General features: G+C 36.6%; 1 protein-coding gene across 6 annotated transcripts in view; it reads left to right on the forward strand.

The window, feature by feature from the left end:
* The window catches only part of frya (furry homolog a (Drosophila)), an 89,099-nt gene that overhangs the window by 25,735 nt on the left and 43,950 nt on the right, over positions 1 to 19,414 (forward strand). For all 6 annotated transcript variants that reach the window (XM_053239545.1, XM_053239546.1, XM_053239541.1 and 3 more), the window contains exons 3-18: positions 470 to 523; positions 3,225 to 3,364; positions 3,809 to 3,899; positions 5,559 to 5,638; positions 5,733 to 5,813; positions 6,418 to 6,586; positions 8,430 to 8,522; positions 9,253 to 9,351; positions 9,763 to 9,864; positions 10,150 to 10,253; positions 12,915 to 13,023; positions 13,325 to 13,411; positions 13,575 to 13,746; positions 14,290 to 14,422; positions 15,127 to 15,234; positions 18,582 to 18,837. In XM_053239545.1, the coding sequence (XP_053095520.1) occupies positions 470 to 523; positions 3,225 to 3,364; positions 3,809 to 3,899; positions 5,559 to 5,638; positions 5,733 to 5,813; positions 6,418 to 6,586; positions 8,430 to 8,522; positions 9,253 to 9,351; positions 9,763 to 9,864; positions 10,150 to 10,253; positions 12,915 to 13,023; positions 13,325 to 13,411; positions 13,575 to 13,746; positions 14,290 to 14,422; positions 15,127 to 15,234; positions 18,582 to 18,837 (1,878 nt within the window). The remainder of the gene's footprint in view (positions 1 to 469; positions 524 to 3,224; positions 3,365 to 3,808; positions 3,900 to 5,558; positions 5,639 to 5,732; positions 5,814 to 6,417; positions 6,587 to 8,429; positions 8,523 to 9,252; positions 9,352 to 9,762; positions 9,865 to 10,149; positions 10,254 to 12,914; positions 13,024 to 13,324; positions 13,412 to 13,574; positions 13,747 to 14,289; positions 14,423 to 15,126; positions 15,235 to 18,581; positions 18,838 to 19,414) is intronic.

Below are 19,414 nucleotides of genomic sequence, written 5' to 3' on the forward strand. Positions count from 1 at the left end.
AAAAAAAAAAAAAAGATACACGTTAAATAAATCGTTAGAATGTCCTCATGACTTTAGCATGATGCTAGTTAGCCATATTTTGTCATTTTGCTAATTCCATGCTAAAAAGACCCAACCATGTTAAGAGCGAAATGCAGCCATTGTCAACCAGGGAACCTTAGAGAAAATAAAGTGTATTTGCTTGCAATTGGTTAACATGGATTTTGAATGGTTAAAGACATGTTTTCTTAGATTCAGTGTTGACAAATTATTTTTAAAATAATAAAGTTTCATTTCTAAGAGTTACAACGGGAAAAATAGCACGCCAAACACGAACGCAGTCTCTCAGTGATATATGCATGTGGTAGACTGTATAAAATCTTAAAAATAAACCTTAAAAATAATGTTTGCTGCACTACGATAGAATACACCAGTTGATGACTGTTCTTCAGATGTAATAAAGTTATTTTATGTTCTTTTCCTTTTTCAGGAGAAGCCTTTAACTAAATCGTTGCAGAGGGGTGAGGATCCACAGTTTGACCAAGTAGGTGCACTTCACTCAGCTGAGCACATCACTAAACTTTTTTATATAGATTTAAAGATGAGATCCTTTATATACAGACAAACAGATATATATACAGGAAACATGATATCCGAGAAATGACCAAATGTCAGCTCCTGCAGACGGGAACCTTTTAGCCTGATCTGCCAAGCCAAAGATTAATCAGGCTTTATATTTTATTGAAATGCTTATGGATCGCTCTGGCCCACATCAGTGGGAATACGGAAATGATTTATAAATGATGAATAGTAAAATCTAAGGACAGGATTATGGGATAGTTCTGTGTTGTATAAAAGCATATTTGTTCTTTTTTAGTTCTTTTATTTTGTTAAATGTACTTTTAACTTCAATTTTTAAAATGTTTCCTATTTTAATAATTCCTCTAGATCTGTAGTTGGATCAACAGCACTGTTGATTTCTTAATTCTGATTGGTCAGAAGGTGTTGATTCATTTCCTATAACAGCAACTCTGACAGTAGTGCTGGCTGTATACTAATAAATAATACACCAGGAGTAAGTTTTATAATAAACAAATAAAAAAAGTGTTATTTACCAAAGACCATTTTTGAACTTTTCTGCAAGGAGACATTTATTTAACGTTTATGGAATGAGTCTCCATTGTCAGCACTTTGTAATGGTGCTTTCTGGTTTCTCAATAACAAGACAAGCTGTTTTTTTTTTTTGTTTTATTTGCTTCTAGAGAGATAAAAACAGAGGCTGGTGAGGGAGAGACTATTTATAGCCGCTATAACATAAGTGATAACAGGAACCAACTTGTTTTGCAGATGCACTGATGCATTAACTAGAAAAGTATATGTTGTTCTTTAACTAATAATAAAAAAAATACAATAAATAGCAAATTGTTGTGGTATAAAAGAAATTATTAGATATCAGATTAAGTAATTATTAGAGATTTATGTTGGATAAAGCCTGTTATGTGCCATGTTACGTGCCGTGTTACAGCATTAAAAAAAAAAAAAACATCCAAATGTTCTGGTGAGCAAGCAGTTTTATTTTCATAGTCAGGTTTGTAAGCATTCTGTGTGTGTGTGTGTGTGTGTGTGTATGTGTGTGTGTGCTCCAGGTAGATAGCAGGCTCATTCAGGGCTCACAGGGCTTTGTGTGTGTGTGTGTGTGTGTGTGTGTGTGTGTGTGTGTAGTTCCTGGTCTTTCAGCTACCTCACAGAGAGATGATTCTTCTTTCAGAATGAACGGTTCTGTGTTCTCCCTGAGCCCCAAACCTATCACTCCTCTCTTCTCCTTTTTACTCCTTTCCTCCCCACTATCTAAGATATACTATACATACTCACCTCTTTGCCTCCATTTTTAACCTTCTCAGTTGTTGTTTTTTCTCATACTCATTTTGACATCTTTCTTTCTGTATGTTCTATTCCTGTACCTTACACACCTCATCTTTCATGGATGTTCTCATCCACGTGGATTGTCCTTTTTCTTTAGCCCACTCATGAGAATTGTCCTAAACTTTAAAAATCCATATTTTGTTTGATTAAATCCTTTGAGATGAATCAACTGATTTTATTAATTACGTTAATTAAGGAAGAATATTATTAAATTAATTTTTAACAGTGAAGTCTGTTCAGAATGTGAAAATTGTCACTGGATGGGAGGAGAAAGTTTACCATGTCAACCAAGATTTGTGTCTTTGGTAACACCGGAAACAAATAAATTGGTGAGAAAGCCCATTCTTTTAACTGGTAGAGGATGCAGTACACAAAAAAAGAAGGAATTCGCTTCTGTTAGTGGTTAATTTTGCATTCGCCTTCTTCAATTTTGCTTTGCTCCAAGTTCACCTACATGAACTTTGATCCTAAGAATCAATCTTGAGTGTGGGCACAGGGCTGAGGTCATTCTCTGCTCCTCTCAAACAACAAACTCCCTGGCTATGGTTAGCTTTCCACTAATTTCCCGCTAGAAACACGTCACACCAGGACCACTGATAAAAGCCTGCTTTTACTCCACTCTGGTGAAGAAATCCACTTTGACCATGTCTTTAGGTTTCTGCTGCTTTGCTCTCTGTCCTCCTCTCTGCTTTCTGTGACGTTAAAGTTCCTTCACATTGCAGCCAAATTGGAACAGATTAAAACAGATTTTTGAAATGGGACTAACTATACCTAAATATGCCAGAAACAGTTGAACTGTGACTTCAAGCAGTTAATTATGCAACATTCAGTAAAGAGTGAAACACTTTTGTCCACATCTCTGAGATTGCGTCTCCCTTCCTCATTTTGAAATGCAACTAAAAGCCGTCTTTTGCACCATTTTTTTCCACTCACCTAATGACTTTCTTCTAGAATTATTGTTTATTACTGTTTATATATCTTTACTAAATGTTATTATATGTCATGACTACAATTCAGACATAAAGTAATAAAGTGCAGATGGAGGTTACAAATATCCTACATTTAAATGTGCAATTGTTTTTGCCTTCCAGTTCATCAGTACTGTGAGAGCTTTTATTATTATTATTATTATTATTATTATTATTTTTGTCCATATTCCTTTCCCTTTATTGAAAGTCTATGATTATTATTAATTTTACATGCTTGTGATCTATGATATAACTGTGATCTATGATATACCTGTACCTGTGTTTATATTCTTCTTCTTCTTCTTCTTCTTCTTCTTCACCAATATTTAACTGTATAAATCATTTGCCTTCCAGTTGATCAGCGCTATGAGTTCTTTGGCAGAGTACTGCCTGCCCTCTATCCTCCGCACGCTGTTCGACTGGTACAGGAGGCAGAATGGAGTGGACGATGAATCCCATGAGTACAGACCACGCTCCAGCACAAAGTCCAAAAAGTGAGACTTGTTACCCTTTTTCACAAGGATAAGAGCAGTGAGAATTGTGTTGTAAGACCATTACATTATTGTTTTACTCTATAAAACTGAATGGACCTCTGTTGGTATTGAATTCCATGTGATTTTGTATTTGGGTGTGTTTGGGTGGGTATATTTTCTCTGCCATGGACTATATGACACCTCTCCTTATAAATATCACTGACATAACAGAAATACACTATAATGGACCATTAAAATGTTCGCCTCCAGGCTCGACTTGGCGGATTGATTCAGCAGTGCCAAAATAGCCCAGTGACATCACACGTCCAGCCCAGCACTGAGTCATGGAGAGCTGTGTTTCATCGCTGCACAATAATGTTTTAATCTGTGATTGAGGATGAGACAGCGAGGTTGAATATAGCTTACACAATCTGTTCATTGTTCTTCTCTCACTCTCTGTCTCAGTGATGAACAGCAGAGAGATTATCTACTGGAGAGGAGAGATCTGGCCATCGACTTCATCTTCTCCCTTGTTCTTATAGAAGTTCTCAAACAGGTACTTGATACAGTATTATCTCACTCAAACCAACATGTGAGTTGGCACCTCAGCAGGTTGGATGGACACTGAATTATCTAGTGTCATAATCTAACATATAGATCTTTAAAATTTACAAAATTGTGTCTTTATGAAGTCTTTATAATGTCTATTATGTCTTTTTATTAGCAGCAACCTCAGAGAAAAGCACAAGCTTACAAAATTTACCCCAGATGTATTTGATCAGACTCGTCAGCCAGTTTGTGGCTGACATTTTCATGTTTCATGTCTTTCTTGTTTCATTGAAGCTTTGAGGATAATGCAATGATGAGTCTATGGCCTCTAATTTAACATCATCAGCATTTTACCCTTATTCATCAAAGTTACGTAGACAGAACCACAGATTTGAGCACATGGAATGGCATATGAGCGAAACTGTGCTTGGTTCAAGAAATTGTTGTACAATATCAAAACAAGAGCTGATTCGAACTCAAATGATCACTTAGCTTAAGCTGCATGGAAACAACTTCCTGACATGACATACGCTAATGTGCATTTACAGCGCCAATTCACGAGAAACACGCCCTACTTTCTGCACGTGTTGCGATACTGGGCCAATAAAAGAAAGGAATTACAGTGATCTAAGATCCTAGGAAAGAAGTAAAGAAAAAGAGGAAAAATTCATTTCTGATTTAGAGGGATTTTGTCTGCTCGTTTATAAAACTGTTTAAGGTCACAATCAAGGAGAAAACTGAACCATTTTTCCAGCCACGTCTGCAGGTAGTTAACTTGCAAATACTATTTATAGCTAGGTTTTTATTCATTTTAGCACTCAAATAAGTCAAATTTACCCACAGTCTAATGTCATTATAGCTTTATTTATAAATACAGGTGAGTGTGTTTTAGTGTTGATATCAACTTATGTAATAACCTCATATATGGTAACATATATAATATTCATGCCTGGTGAGTCATGTACGCAAACGCACCTGTTAGTCAACTGAAGGACTAATGGCTTGATGAAGATCCATGTCTGTTCATTCTAATTTACATTTACAATGTTGATTATAATGTAAACTAGCATGAACAGACCTTGACACTTAACCTCATTTAGTATCCTGTTTATGTTGATACTAATCCTCATTCCCAATATTTAAGTCTGAGTTTCCCACATGTGCAATTGTGATTATTAACATTACTTTCATTGTTATTACTTATAGGCACATGATTATTTTATTATTAATGACATTGAATTTATTACTTAACTGTAAAGCAAGCATTTTTCAGGTTGGTAAAATGTTACCCACAAATTTACACACGCGTGAGATTGTTATGCCAGAGATGAAACCGATGAATGAGGAAACTGTTGGTGGATCTTTTTCTGGCCTCAAGATGACCGCTACTTTTATTAGACACTTTATTTTTGTTCCTATATAGTCTCTTGCGTTCTCTTTGATGAGTCACAATGCAATATTATTTTCCTCATATATTCAGGTTGATTTTTACAGATATTGGTTTGGATATTTTGGTACAAATATTTTTGAGTTTAGAGTTCAGCCACAAGTGCTGCACTGCTCAGGTTCTTTAAGATAATGAAACATGGATGAAGCATGTAAAAAGTTATGACAGGAGCTACATATAAGCTTTCTAATGATCATTTCTGTCTCCCTCAATGATTAGATGCCTCTCCACCCTGTTCTCGACACTTTGGTCCAGGAAGTCATTGACTTGGCGTTTAAGCACTTTAAATACAAAGAAGGGTAATATTCTGATCTTCTTCTATCCACTACCAGTACGTCAGATCTTCCTGTTTCACTCAGCTATAACATTATGGTGTTTTCTGCATGTTTTCAGGTACAACGGTCCTAACATTGCCAATATGCACATTGTAGCAGATTTATATGCAGAAGTAATAGGAGTCTTGGCTCAGGCAAAGTGAGTAGATCACACACACAAAAAAGGAAAACAATACACTATACATGCTTTGCCCAGATGTCTACAAGCTCCACACTGCTTCTCCTAAGTTCTTAATGAAAACTACTTGTTTGGGGAAACATTATAATTTTAATTTTAATTTAAGGACTACTTGTTTTGACTAGAAATAGATCTAGAGAGAGAGGGAGAGAGAGAGAGATGAAGGGTGTAGTCTCATTATATATAATATATTTAATTAGCTAAAGGTCTGTACTGTGTTAGTTAGATTATCGTTTAATATTCTTCTTGTTCATACTCCATGCTTTTAGTTTTATCTTTTTTATCTTTCTTTTTGAGTCCTTGTCCAAGTCCATTTTTTCGTACCTAAAATAAAATGATTCTGCATCTTTATGTGAAATTTGTTCAGAACTCATTCTCAGAATCTCGTGAAATATATTTTACCCTACTCTGTTTAAAAAAATTATCCTGCTTAATGGTTTACTTAAGTGTCATGCATTGTTGGATTGAATTCAAGATGGAAAAATGACCGTGATATACAGATCTCTCATCTTCTTCTAAAAGTATATGGTCTTGTTTTTACTCCTCTCGCTTGGCCCTGCCTCAGATTCCCTGCTGTGAAGAAGAAGTTTCTGAGTGAGCTGAAGGAGCTCCGTCAGAAGGAGCAGAACCCCTGCGTGGTCCAGAGCACCATCAGTCTCATCATGGGTCTGAAGTTCTTCAGGGTGAAGATGTATCCCGTCGAGGACTTTGAGGCATCTTTTCAATTCATGCAGGTACTGTAAAGTGATGAGAAAGTGATGAGAAAGTGATGAATGTCGCAAAGTTTCCTGGAAGTTATACACCATACACAACATATTCTCACTCTGATGGCAGCACAGTGCGCATATTGTTTTAACTATAGTTACGTAATCTGTATCAGGCTATTCATAGCACATTAACTGATAGTTATTCAAGAGTTTAAGTGAAAGTTGATGTAAGTATGCTGTAGACTAATGCGTCCAGTTAGGCGTTAAATCTGTAAGATGTTTTCTTTTGCACTATTCAATTATCAACTCAATTTGCCAAGCTATGAACCCATTTGTTCTGTGGAAAAATACCTTAAAAAGAATGAAATTAGTTTTTTTTTTCTTTGAAAGCATTGCACAGGCTTACTACATCATGGGCGTGTCTAAATTATTATAACAACACACATTACTTCCACAAAAGTAACATTATAGGGGAACAGTGAGCTCTATTTTTGTAATCCTGGAAAAAACCCACATGGAAAAAAACAAGATGCAAGATCAGCACCTTGTATTTGCTTGGAATCTTTGTTCCTGTTGGTTCAGGTGGTAATGTAACACAGAGCAGTGCATATGTAAAACATATCTGACGTAATATCAAAAAACTCAAATTTGCAAAAAGTTAAATTTATAAGGATTTAGAGTTAGGAAAATACTGATAATGATCTGACTGACTGAAAACATTTTGTATTAAAACAGCGTAAGTGCTATATGTAACATTGGCTTTGGCAGCTCAACAGTTAAGGCTCTAAGTTACTGATCAGAAGGTCAGGGCTTCAAGTCCCGGCACTGCCAAGCTGCCACTGTTGGGCCCTTGAGTAAGGCCCTTAACCCTGTCTGCTCCAGGGGCACTGTATCATGGGTGACCCCAGCTTGTTAGGAAGCTGTGAAACCTGGAAGATATGTGAAAAAGAATTTCACTGTGCTGTAATGTATATGTGACAAATAAAGGCTGCTTCTTCTTCTAATAATAACATGATAAAATTCACATCTTGTGCTTTTATCGAATATGTATACACTCTGTACTACAGTATTTATGACTCATAGCATTGCAAGCAAACACACGTTGTTTCGTAGGTTGAAAAGTGAGTTTGCGAAACGCAACCTCTACCACATTTGTTTATTAACAAATCAGTACAGAGTATTAAAGCCGTGTGCCGGAAGGTTCCAACAGCAAAAAATAATCTCACACATATTTACAGTTTAAATATGTTACCATATGTGGGCTTACTGGATCTTTTAACAGTGTTAAAATAATCTTTTGAGAGTGGGATAAAATAAGTATCAAAAGATACTCATCCAAAAGAGAGAAACTGAAAGTGTGGCAAAAATTCAGGAGCCCTTGTGTGTATGTGTGTGTGTGTGTGTGTGTGTGTGTATGAAGTACAAAATTAACTGACAATGCTATTGGAATTCTAACAGAATTTGTATTTCTGGCTATTATGTAAATAGGTAATAAAAGTATTTAAATACTTATTTGGGATTTATACAGACACGTATAAACCTGCGTAAACATTTATAAAGGTTTATTTCAACCTTTGTGTTGTAGATGTCATCGCTCCTGAGACAAGTGACATTGATTTTGATCGATTTTCTAACGTGTCCTGTTCGTCTGTGTTCATGAGACACTTCGTACTGAAAGCATAAACCAGGCTATGCCTCTATCAATGATATTTTATTTTTATTGGAGTAAACCACCTGTCGTCAGATTTCTAATTGATATATGCGGTATAAATCATGTACAGTGGAGTTGCTTTGCGGTCTCGTCGAGTCGCTGCTGTGGGTGAAGTCATCAGTGCAGGCATCTAAAACCTCACCATGTTCTCTGTTACAGGAATGTGCACAGTATTTCCTGGAAGTGAAAGACAAAGATATCAAGCAGGCTCTGGCTGGTCTCTTCGTGGAGATTTTGGTGCCTGTTGCAGCAGTGAGTGCACAAGTATTGGCTCAGGCTCTACAAATTCAGACAAACTTTCTGCTTGTATACATCTAGTATTCTAGTATCCGCCTCTCTAAGTCACTCTGGATAAGGTCGTCTGCTAAATGCTGTAAACGTAAATATAGTATGTTCTTGGGAAATAAGGTCAAATTTGGAACCGTCATGGGTTTCTGCTTGTCCCTGAAGGTTAACCATTAAATGTTCTATATACTGTATGTAGACCCCTACAGAACCTTTTGATCATTTGAATAAATGACTTTTTAGATCATAAAGTCTTTTATTTTAATTAATAAATGCTTTTTGATCATTTCAACTCCGATTTCAAGCTTCCTCTGCTCCCAACAGCTGGATCAGATGTTTTGGAGGCAGGAAAAAAATTAAACATTTGTAAACTAGTGGACAGGAGTTGAGAATCTCTGTTGATTTTTCATATTTGTTTTCAAATTGCTTCATTTACTAATGTTTAATAATACATTAAGAAAGATTTGAAGCAATCTTTAAGTGTTCTCATTTAAATCTTGAGTTATCATTTGGACTGTCTGATTTACTGTATATTCAAGAAAAAAAACTCCGGTGAACACATTACATGTAGATATGTGTAGAAGATGCAATTTTGGCGATTGACTATGTATTTTATAACACTGGCTATATTTTAATTGTTATTGTTGTGGCTGAAACTTGTTTGGCTGAGCCTTGATCATTTTTGTTTTAATGGCAGGCTGTGAAGAATGAAGTCAACGTTCCTTGTCTCAGGAACTTTGTGGAGAGTTTGTATGATACAACGCTGGATCTGTCTACTAGGAAGAAACACTCTCTGGTCAGATGCTACCTCTGAACAGCTCTCTTTCTGCTTCAGAAGTGCTATTTTAACTTCATCGTAGGAATGATTGTTGCCTTGACAAAGCCTATGTCATCTGATTTTAATAATGCCTTATATATTGTAACTTTATCTAAATTATTATCTATATAAACAATGTTTATGGAAATAGATACACCAAAACTGTACTCATGCTTGGGAATTTTTCAGAATACGGAGGGGTGTGTGTGTGTGTGTGTGTGTGTGTGTGTGTGTGTGTGTGTGTGTGTGTGTGTGTTTGTGTGAGTGACCATTGCTTGTGGAAAACTGAGCCCTGGATATCATTTTTGTAATATATGAAAACTTTTGAAAGTTAAGCCAAGTATATACAGTTAGAAAACTTCCTGATCATGTGTCTGTCTTTGTGCTCAGGCTCTTTACCCACTCGTCACTTGTTTGCTATGCGTCAGTCAGAAACAGTTCTTCCTCAACAGATGGCATGTCTTCCTCAGCAACTGTCTCTCAAACCTGAAGGTAGTGGATGTTCCCCTTACACTCTGTACTGCTTTTCAGATTTCTGCTTTAAATTGCCATTTTGGATTAAGTGCAAATCTTCTGTAGCAAATAATATATTTGATATACTTATCTATAATTATTGAATTATTATTGTAGTTATCTAGACTGGTTTTGAAAGGTGGCATCTAAACGCAACATATTATATACAGTATATTTTATTTCCTTGAATATGCCATAGTTGTAATGTCTACATATATAATTGTGATTTAACATCATATTAAAAAGAGCATTTCTGTTGTGCAGAGCAAAGACCCGAAGATGGCCCGTGTAGCGCTGGAGTCTCTGTACCGTCTCCTCTGGGTGTACATGATCCGCATCAAGTGTGAAAGCAACACTGCAACACAGGGGTGAGTGTGTACCCGTGTTGTGTAACACTCCTGCAGTTAAAACCCCACTGAGAGCCAGGCCTGGGCTGAGCCACAGGAAGTGGTGTTTACGTCATCATGCCTGCTCCATCAATGCCATCTTTCTTGGTGGATTATGGGCAGGCTGGAGCAGTGAAATAAATAACACACGCTCTGTACCCCACCCAGTGGCGTCACTGTGTGTGTGTGTGTGTGTGTGTGTGTGGAGAGTAAATGCACTCAGTGCCTCAGCGTAATTAGTGAAGGAGGGCCAGGAGCGGGTGGAGGACAGAAAAGGAAAAACTCTGGGAACTTGGCTAACAGCCTTATTTGGCAGTGAGCTTGGATGCAAACAATGAATAGTGCCATTTTGGAACCTAGACGTGTGTTTGGACCTTTTTTATCTGATGATTTATTAGGTTTTCTAAAATAACTCAGTGGATGCAGTTTGAGCTTTAGGGTGTTAATTTAGTCCAAATGCCAGACCACTATAACTGCAGTAGCACTTTAATGAGGTGGACTGAGGTATAGTGTGAAATGCTGAGTCTATGAAGAACTATTATTTTCCATTAGTTACGAAAAAGCTAATACAATTTTATGACATTTTATACCACAGTGCTGTTGAAGTCTCAAATCTAATTCGTCAGAAGGTTGATTTATGTTCTATAGCAGCAGCTCTGACAGTAATTCTAGCTGTAATCCAAATCATAGCTTTATATTAATGTGCTTGTTCTAATACCATATTGTTTCTATAGAAACGACTTACACAGGGACTTGTCATGTGAATAATACACATAATCTAAAAGTGTTTTTTGTTTAACAAAGACGTAAGGTATATCATAATTGTTGATATTGTGATGTTTTCTGTAAGGAGATGTTTATTTAACATTTATGGAAGGAGTCTCCAGTGTCAGTGCTTTGTAACAGTAGGTAGGTTTTCCATCGTGGGAAAGTCTTCATGGCGGAGGAGTTTGCGCTTTCCTGGTTCTTAGTAACGCGACAAGCTGTGTTTTTATCTGAAACAAAAATAGAGGCTGATGAGGGAGCGACTGTTTAGAGCTGCTATAATGTAAGGGAGAACCGTAACTAACTTGTCTTATGGGTGTTCCACAACATGAAATGTAACTTTAAATGGTTAAAAAGAGTGACATGTCATTGTTTAATAAGGAAAAATTGTAATTGCTGGTAAATTGCTGTTATAGGAAAATAATCAATTTGGGTTAGTAACAGTAATTATTTATTTATATATTTATATAATAAGTGATTTTCCAGTAACAGTATGTCCCTTACATATTTAAAACATAAGATTCAATATTTCTTCTCTTATATATGTATATATATATATATATACATATATATATGATTGGTCTCATTAAGATACAGTAGTAGGGAAAATATCCTGTTGTGCCAGCTGGTTTACTCAGATATGCCTCATGTTTTGTATAGTTCAGGCATTATTTCTTAATCTGACTTTTCTAATTACATGCAATGCGGTTACTGATGAAAGGTCTGGTTAATGACAGATTTTAAAATTTTGTCAATAATGAACGCAAGATGAAAAATCCAGCTCGCAAATTCATAACCATCCGCACAACTCAAATATATAAAGTTAACAAGGTTAAGAACAGAGAATCCGATTTCTAAACACAGAAAATTGTAAAGGATGTTATCAACACATCTTCCTGAAGGCGGAACCCCGTAATGATTCGAAAGTGAAAATACTTCTGTGCTTTTGGGCAGGGTTTGTTTTGCTACATTTTTGAGAAATTAAATGTTTATGCAAGTTGAGATCTTGTCCTTGTCAATATTAGCATTTGTTTTTTATTAATTAATTTAATAATTGAATAATTTGTGTGTGGCATATATGGTGCAGTTTCCATAACCCTGTAACCAATAGACAATGGTGTTGCTAGCCCTTCCCTCAAGTACCGTTAAATTCTGTTAGTCTGTTAGCGTCAGTCTAAAATAGATATAAACCTTACCGCTGGACTGATGGGCAGTGAAAATGCATTGTTTTATTTTTTAATGGCAAACAGTCTAGTTCTTTGTGCAATACATAAATTCCTTTAGTGTGTATTGCACCACAACCTGGTCTTTTGTGTTTACTGTACTGTGCTCTGGTGTGGGGTTCTAGTAGGGTTGGAGGTTGATTCAGTGGTCTTAGGGTCTGTTGTTACAGGCTACAGGAGGCTGCATTTACCTCCGCTAACCTCTAGCATAAAGAAGTCGCTCGGTTACTTTAGCAGGTTGTGAAGATATGAATCGGGATTAGCACACTGCAGGTCAAGCAGTCACCCCGGCCACTTGGAAGCTGTCAGTCTCTCTCTCTCTCACACACACACACACACACACACACACACACACACTCTCAAGCATATACACACGTTCATGCCATGACTTTAAATAAAGCTAGTGTATAGGGGTCATGCCAGGATTGTGCGATGCACTAATTACCTCCAAAATAGAGCTGAACTAAACTTAGAAGAATTGAGTAAAATAGCAGACGATACGGTAACAGAATCCTCGTTATTTCTGTCCCTGCTGCCAGTGAAGCCTAGTGTATGTCAGTTGTTAAAATGAATTCTGTTCGATTGTTTAATTGATTGGTCTTGATAAATTGATATATTGCATTTTGTTTACTGCCTTTTTGTTTTTTCTAAACAGACGTCTTAACAATATTGTCACTACGCTGTTCCCGAAAGGGTCTCGGAGTGTGGTCCCGAAAGACATGCCTCTCAATATCTTCGTCAAGATCATTCAGTTTATTGCACAGGTAAAGAAAAAAACAAAAAAAATCCTCATGGGGACCAGACAAATGTCCCCACAATGTCAAAACCGTCAGTCAAAAGTTTCATATGTAATAATAATAATAAGCAAGTAAATAGTAAGTAAGTAGGTAAGTAATAAATATTTAAAGTATTTAATGTAACTTGTTTTATAAGTTGAAACAAATTATTAGGTGTGTAATCATTTTTAACTGCCAGTGCGACTGTTTGTTAATTATTTTATGAAGCAAAGAATGGCTTTTTGGGTTTTTTTTTGTTTGTTTTACTTTTTTAACTCCATTGTTACAGGAAAGGCTTGATTTTGCCATGAAAGAAGTCATCTTTGACCTGCTGTGTGTTGGGAAGCCTGCAAAAGCTTTTAGTCTTAATCCAGAGGTACATAAATAATGAAGTTATTATACTAAATCAATTTATTTTGCAATGTTTTGTGTTGTGTGTGTTCATGCCATTTCATCCACTGATGAGTTACTCAGTAAATGTGTTTGCATGCCATTACATTATCCTCTTGGCTTTGCTAATGCCTCTGTGTGTACTTCAGAGGATGAATATTGGCCTGCGTGCATTCCTGGTCATCGCCGATAAGCTGCAGCAGAAGGACGGAGAGCCACCGATGCCCAACACGGGGGTCACGCTTCCATCTGGGAACACGCTGCGAGTCAAAAAGACGTACCTGAGCAAAGCACTCACCGAGGAGGAGGCCAAACTTATAGGTGAGTGACTGAAACCATGAAGTGGAATAAAAAAGGTATAGTTGTATATCTATAGACTCTATGTACTCTATAGATAAACGGTGTGGTTTGTAATTTTTAAAAGTGTTTTTAGACTAACACTAACACATCAGATTAACTCAAGCAAAGTACAGTATTTACACTACCATCAAAAGTTTAGGCACACTAGATTGAAAGTGTATATAAGCAATAGCTTGAAGACAGTTTATAAAGATTGGTGGTTGAAATTTGTTTCTATGACAACTGTAGTTTGAAGCAGCTTTTACCTAAAAGGTTAAAAAAAATCATGTAAAACGTAGATGCTGAGAAATTTAAGAAACTCCTGAAGCTGGTTGAGAAAAAGCCAAGAGTGTGTGAAGTTCATCAGTAACACTGTAAAGAATTTATAATATAAAATAGTTTTGATTTGTTGAGCACTATTCTTGGTCACTGCATAATCACAAATATGTGTTATTTATGTAATTACAAGAAAAGAAAACAATTTAAATATATTTGATCCTTTATCCCATGTGTTCTGTCATGTAGGAATGTCTCTCTATTATTCCCAAGTTCGGAAAGCCATAGACAACATCCTGAGACATTTGGATAAAGAAGTGGGTCGCTGTATGATGCTTACTAATGCACAGATGCTTAATAAGGAACCGGAGGACATGATCACGTGAGTATTACACACAGCACGCTGGATTTATATGAAATGACCAATAGAAATGACCAATTTGTTAACATCAATCATTATTTATTTATTCTTTTAAACCAGTCAATTTATGATTATTTTTGAAGAAAACCTAAGCTCCACCCACTTTCCAGAATTATGTCATGTTATGAATCCCTGAAAAGCTTTTTTTTCTGATGCATATATCAATTTGTTTATCATATAGATGATAGATGTCAATTTTCTTCACAAATCTTATAAACCACACTAATTAGACTATAAACAAGAATCTGAGTTTCTAGATGACCTGCATTCATGGAATTTACATTCATTTCTATCCCTAATTAGATGCATATTTCCCATTAGAAGGAATTTCCGATAACCTTGTTGTTTTCTCGACTAAATAGTAAAGAAATAATAAAGAAATAATAATTTCCCATCATTTCCTTTTCTGAAAAAGTCTTTCTCTTGAGAGTGTCTTTTCAGTAAAATAAATGTTTGAATTCTTACAACATCAGAAGAATTTTGGTTTTAGAAAATATGCAAATTTGTGAATATCTACTTATACAAAGCATAAATAAGTGTATTAGAGTGCTGTCTAAAGTACATATGTAATTACACTCTATAGTTACATGTTTTTCCCATTTTGCTGTGGTAGTGGAATAATATTCCTAAACTCTGTTTTATTTCTGTCTGTGTTTGTGTGACAGAGGGGAGAGGAAGCCCAAGATCGACCTGTTTAGGACGTGTGTAGCTGCCATCCCTCGCATCCTGCCTGATGGCATGACCAAGCCAGAGCTTGTCGACCTGCTAGCTCGGTGAGTGTGTGTGTGTGTGTGTGTGTGTTAGGGGTGGATGATGGGGGTGGTGTGATGAGGCCTGACATGAAGCAGAGTTACTGTTAGCACCTCAAAGTTGATTATTTTCCTTTAACAACACATCCTGAAACATTGTATTCCTCTTATACCAGAGCAATTGCCAATAATTACAATTTGTAATTTATAAATGAACAACATATCATGCATTTTCACTGCTTATGGTTACATTTAATGTTGTGAAACATCTGCAAGACACGTTACTTCCTGCTATCACTTATAAGTGCAATAAATAGTCATTACATCACCAGCTTCTCTTTTCTCCTCTCTCATGAAGTTATAATAAAAAAAGAACACAGTTTTTCATGTTATAGAGAAACTGGAAAGAACTAGAGCCTCTGTTCTCTGTGACCATTACAATGCAGTGAAAGTAATCCAGCTCGGAAAGTTGCCATTTTATCCCTCAGTTTTTAACAATTCTGAATTCACACTGTCAAGTGGTATTATATGAAATATGGTTAAATATTATCTGCTACAATATTGTTATGATTACGATTTTTGGTGATTCATTATGTTAGAAAATATGGCTGTATAGACTGAGAGAGGAGGTGATAAAAGGTGATGAAAACATTTATGTCAATGATGAAGCAAGTAGCAACTTTTCTCCATGAGCTTGCCTCATTTCCTTTCTCTTGTTTAAAAATACATTATCTTATTGCACTTCAAAATATTAGCATAAGTAGTCAACAGAAAGGGTTCATTTTAACTTTACATGTATGGAAATCTCCAAACAGATACAGACAGAAGCATGAAAGTATAGTGAATGCATGGCTGATTTGATTTCTCAGAGACTCCTGAGTAAAGTGACTTCTCAGTGCAATCTGAGAGGTGAACTGCTCTAATTGGGTCTAATTCCTCATGTTTAAAGCATTAGGTCAGAGCAGGTTTATTTGACTGCAGGTGATAACCTCGAGTGTTACTTTCCTGCTGCATGCGCCGTAAAAGAAGAACTTCATTTCATTATTTATTAAATAAATGTCATGTCGAGGATTATTTCAGGTGAAAAAATAAAGGGTTGCTCCTTTTCAGCTTGCTCCAGGATATCTCTCATATTTAACTTATATTTAGTAATGCACATGTTGCATTTTCTCTTTTAACCCAAGCACATTACAGCTGAAGCAGGACAGCTGAGCAGTTGAAAGTTAAGGGTCTTGCTCAAGGACACAACCATGGCAGCCTGGCTGTGCTGAGATCTGAACTCATGACCTATTGATGTGTAGCTCAAAGCCTTAAGCACTGAGCTACCAATGTTCTCGTTTTGAAAAGCTGGTTATCATTTAAAGTTACTTTCAAAATGTATTGTCTTTGTACATTTTACAAAAACTCACTGTGCACCTGGTAAATTTTAAGCAATTTTGTAAATCTTGTAAACGATGGTAAAATGTTCCAAACCTCTACAGTACAACTTCAGTAGACTTGATAAAAACATAAAACACATTCTGAAACATCAGTAAGTAGCTATAAATTAACTTAAAGTTGAAGCCATGAACATGAACACAAGTTCATACTTACTCTCTTTGTATAATTAAATATCCATATACTCTCAGGTTATTTTGTAGATTTCAACCAGAGCAATGTTGAATTCTTGATTCTGATTGGTCAGAGGGCGGCAATGCAAATTACAGGTATATATTGATATGCTCATTCTGATATGTTATAATTTCTATAGCAACAACTTGCTTCTCATAAATGGATGAATAAAATGTGTGGAATCACTGATATGGAGACGTTTCCTGTCAGGAGACGTTTCTTTAGCATTTTTGGAAGGAGTCTCTAGTGTCAGTGCTTTGGCTTCAGTTTCCTGACACAGGAAAGTCTTCAGGACAGATGATTTTGTGCTTTCCGGTTTAAAAGGAAGTAAAAAAGGGGGCTGGTGAGCAAACAACTGTTTATAACTGCAACAACTTAAAAGATAACAGTAATTATCTTGTTTCGCAGCTGTTCCACAACAATAAATACATTATGAACTTATGTTGTAAGCATAGCGAAGTGACAAACTCTTCAGGATGGGCCGTTACAGTGAAATACACTCTATGGCCAAAAGTTTGTGGACACCTGACCGTCACACCAATATGTGCTTGTTGAACATGCCATTCTAGATTTAGTCCCCCTTTGCTGTTACAATAACCTCCACTCTTCTGGGAAGGCTTTCCACTAGATTTTGGAGCGTGGCTGTGGGGATTTGTGTCCCTTCAGCCACAAGAGCATTAGTGAGGTCAGGCACTGATGTTGGGTGAGGAGGCCTGGAGTGCAGTCAGTGTTCCAGTTCATCCCAAAGGTGTTCAGTGGGGTTGAGGTCAGGGCTCAAGTGACCTTCCACCTTCCAAGTTCTTCCACTCCAGCCTTGGCAAACCATGTCTTCATGGAGCTCATTTTGTGTTCAGGGGCATTGTCATGAATTTGTAATTGTAATGCTACAACATACAAGACATCCTATACAATTGTGTGCTTTTAACTTTGTGGCAGCAGTTTGTGGAAGGCCCACATATGGGTGCAATGATCAGGTGTCCACGAACTTTTGGCTATATAATATATTCAGCATTCACTTTGCACTGGGCTGCAATACTGTGCCACTGTACATAATCAATACTGATTATTTTCCTAAAACTGTAGGCCCCATTGTGTTTTCTGTCCTTACATAACATTGCACATTACATTGTGCTTCTTTTCTCATGAATTCCGCTCTAGCCTTCATATTTTGTTTTGATTTCCCTCCATGTGCTCCTTTGTTTGTACTGAAGTGCATTTTGTTTTTTTGTCTCCTCCCTTGTCCTGTGATTGGTATGTTCCCTGATTGTATTCACCTACCTTCATGTCATCCATGATTAGTTTGTCTATTTATACGCCCTGTGTCTTTGTCTCATTGTCTAACATTTTTTTGTCTTTACATCCACGCCTTGTTCTTGTTTCATGTTTAGCATTCCCTGGATTAGACCCTCACTTGAGTTTCTGGTTTCCATGTTTTGACCAATGCTTTGACTTTGACTATGATTTTAAGCACTTGTGTTGTGCCTCAACTCACATGTTACACTTTTAATATTTATTAAAGACTTAAATTAACATTTTCACAGAGCGCTTTATTTCTATTTTTCTCATTTGATTAATTTTTTTGTTTTATGGTGTAAACCAAAATTCATATTACAGTACTGTTATTTGTGAGTATTATGACTATATCAGCTGTACATTTGCAGCTCTGCTGTGTTTGATTGCTGCTTCATTTGTTCAGCTGGTGAAAATGTGGTCGAAATAAACTATAGTTACGTGCTTGACTCAGTGTGTCTTGTGAGTAGGTTGACCATCCACATGGACGATGAGCTGCGTCTGATAGCCCAGAATTCGCTGCAGAGTCTGCTGCTGGACTTTTCAGACTGGCGGGAGGAAGTGCTGCTGGGATACAGCGGTTTCCTGCTGCGGGAGGTGCAGGACACGCAGCAGAGCCTTCTCCACTCCTCCATCAAACTGCTCCTCCAGCTCCTCACGCAGTGGAGGCTCGCTCTCCTCACATCCAGCAGGAGCACAGAGAACACCAACATCTGCTCCGCCGAGGTAAAACATCAACACTCACACTTATATTTATACAGATTTATCCATACTGACTTGATTATAGTTGAACAATATGATCCTGATGCGTGATGACATCTGAACAATGTGAGATTTTATTGGTTTTGGAGTTGAAGTTAAGGTGGAGTTGCAGAGGATGGGTGGTGTCACGGTGTCATGAAGATGATTCACACCTTTCTGTTGCTCTAAGCAACTTCCAGAATCCAAAAAAATCCATTAATTACATAATTTCGTATTTGTGTTATAAATTAAAACTGAAGATTTATAGAACTCAGTTGATGTGAATATGTCATGTTGATATTTTAGTTTGTTTGAAAATATATGTGTGTGTGTTTTTATGGGTTGGGGAGGTGCATATTTTGTAACATGTGATTTTGTGTGTCTTTGTCTCTGTGCATGTCTGTATGTGTATGAGCATGTTTTGTAACTGTATATACTTTGCATGTGTGTATGTTTGTGTATGCATATGTATGTTCATGCATTTGATATTTATGACTTAGTGTATATGTGAATATGTGTATTGTACCTATGTATGTGTAGATGTGATCTATATCTGTACATA

Source organism: Pangasianodon hypophthalmus, chromosome 14 (assembly GCF_027358585.1).
Source record: "Pangasianodon hypophthalmus isolate fPanHyp1 chromosome 14, fPanHyp1.pri, whole genome shotgun sequence".
Lineage (NCBI taxonomy): Eukaryota > Metazoa > Chordata > Actinopteri > Siluriformes > Pangasiidae > Pangasianodon > Pangasianodon hypophthalmus.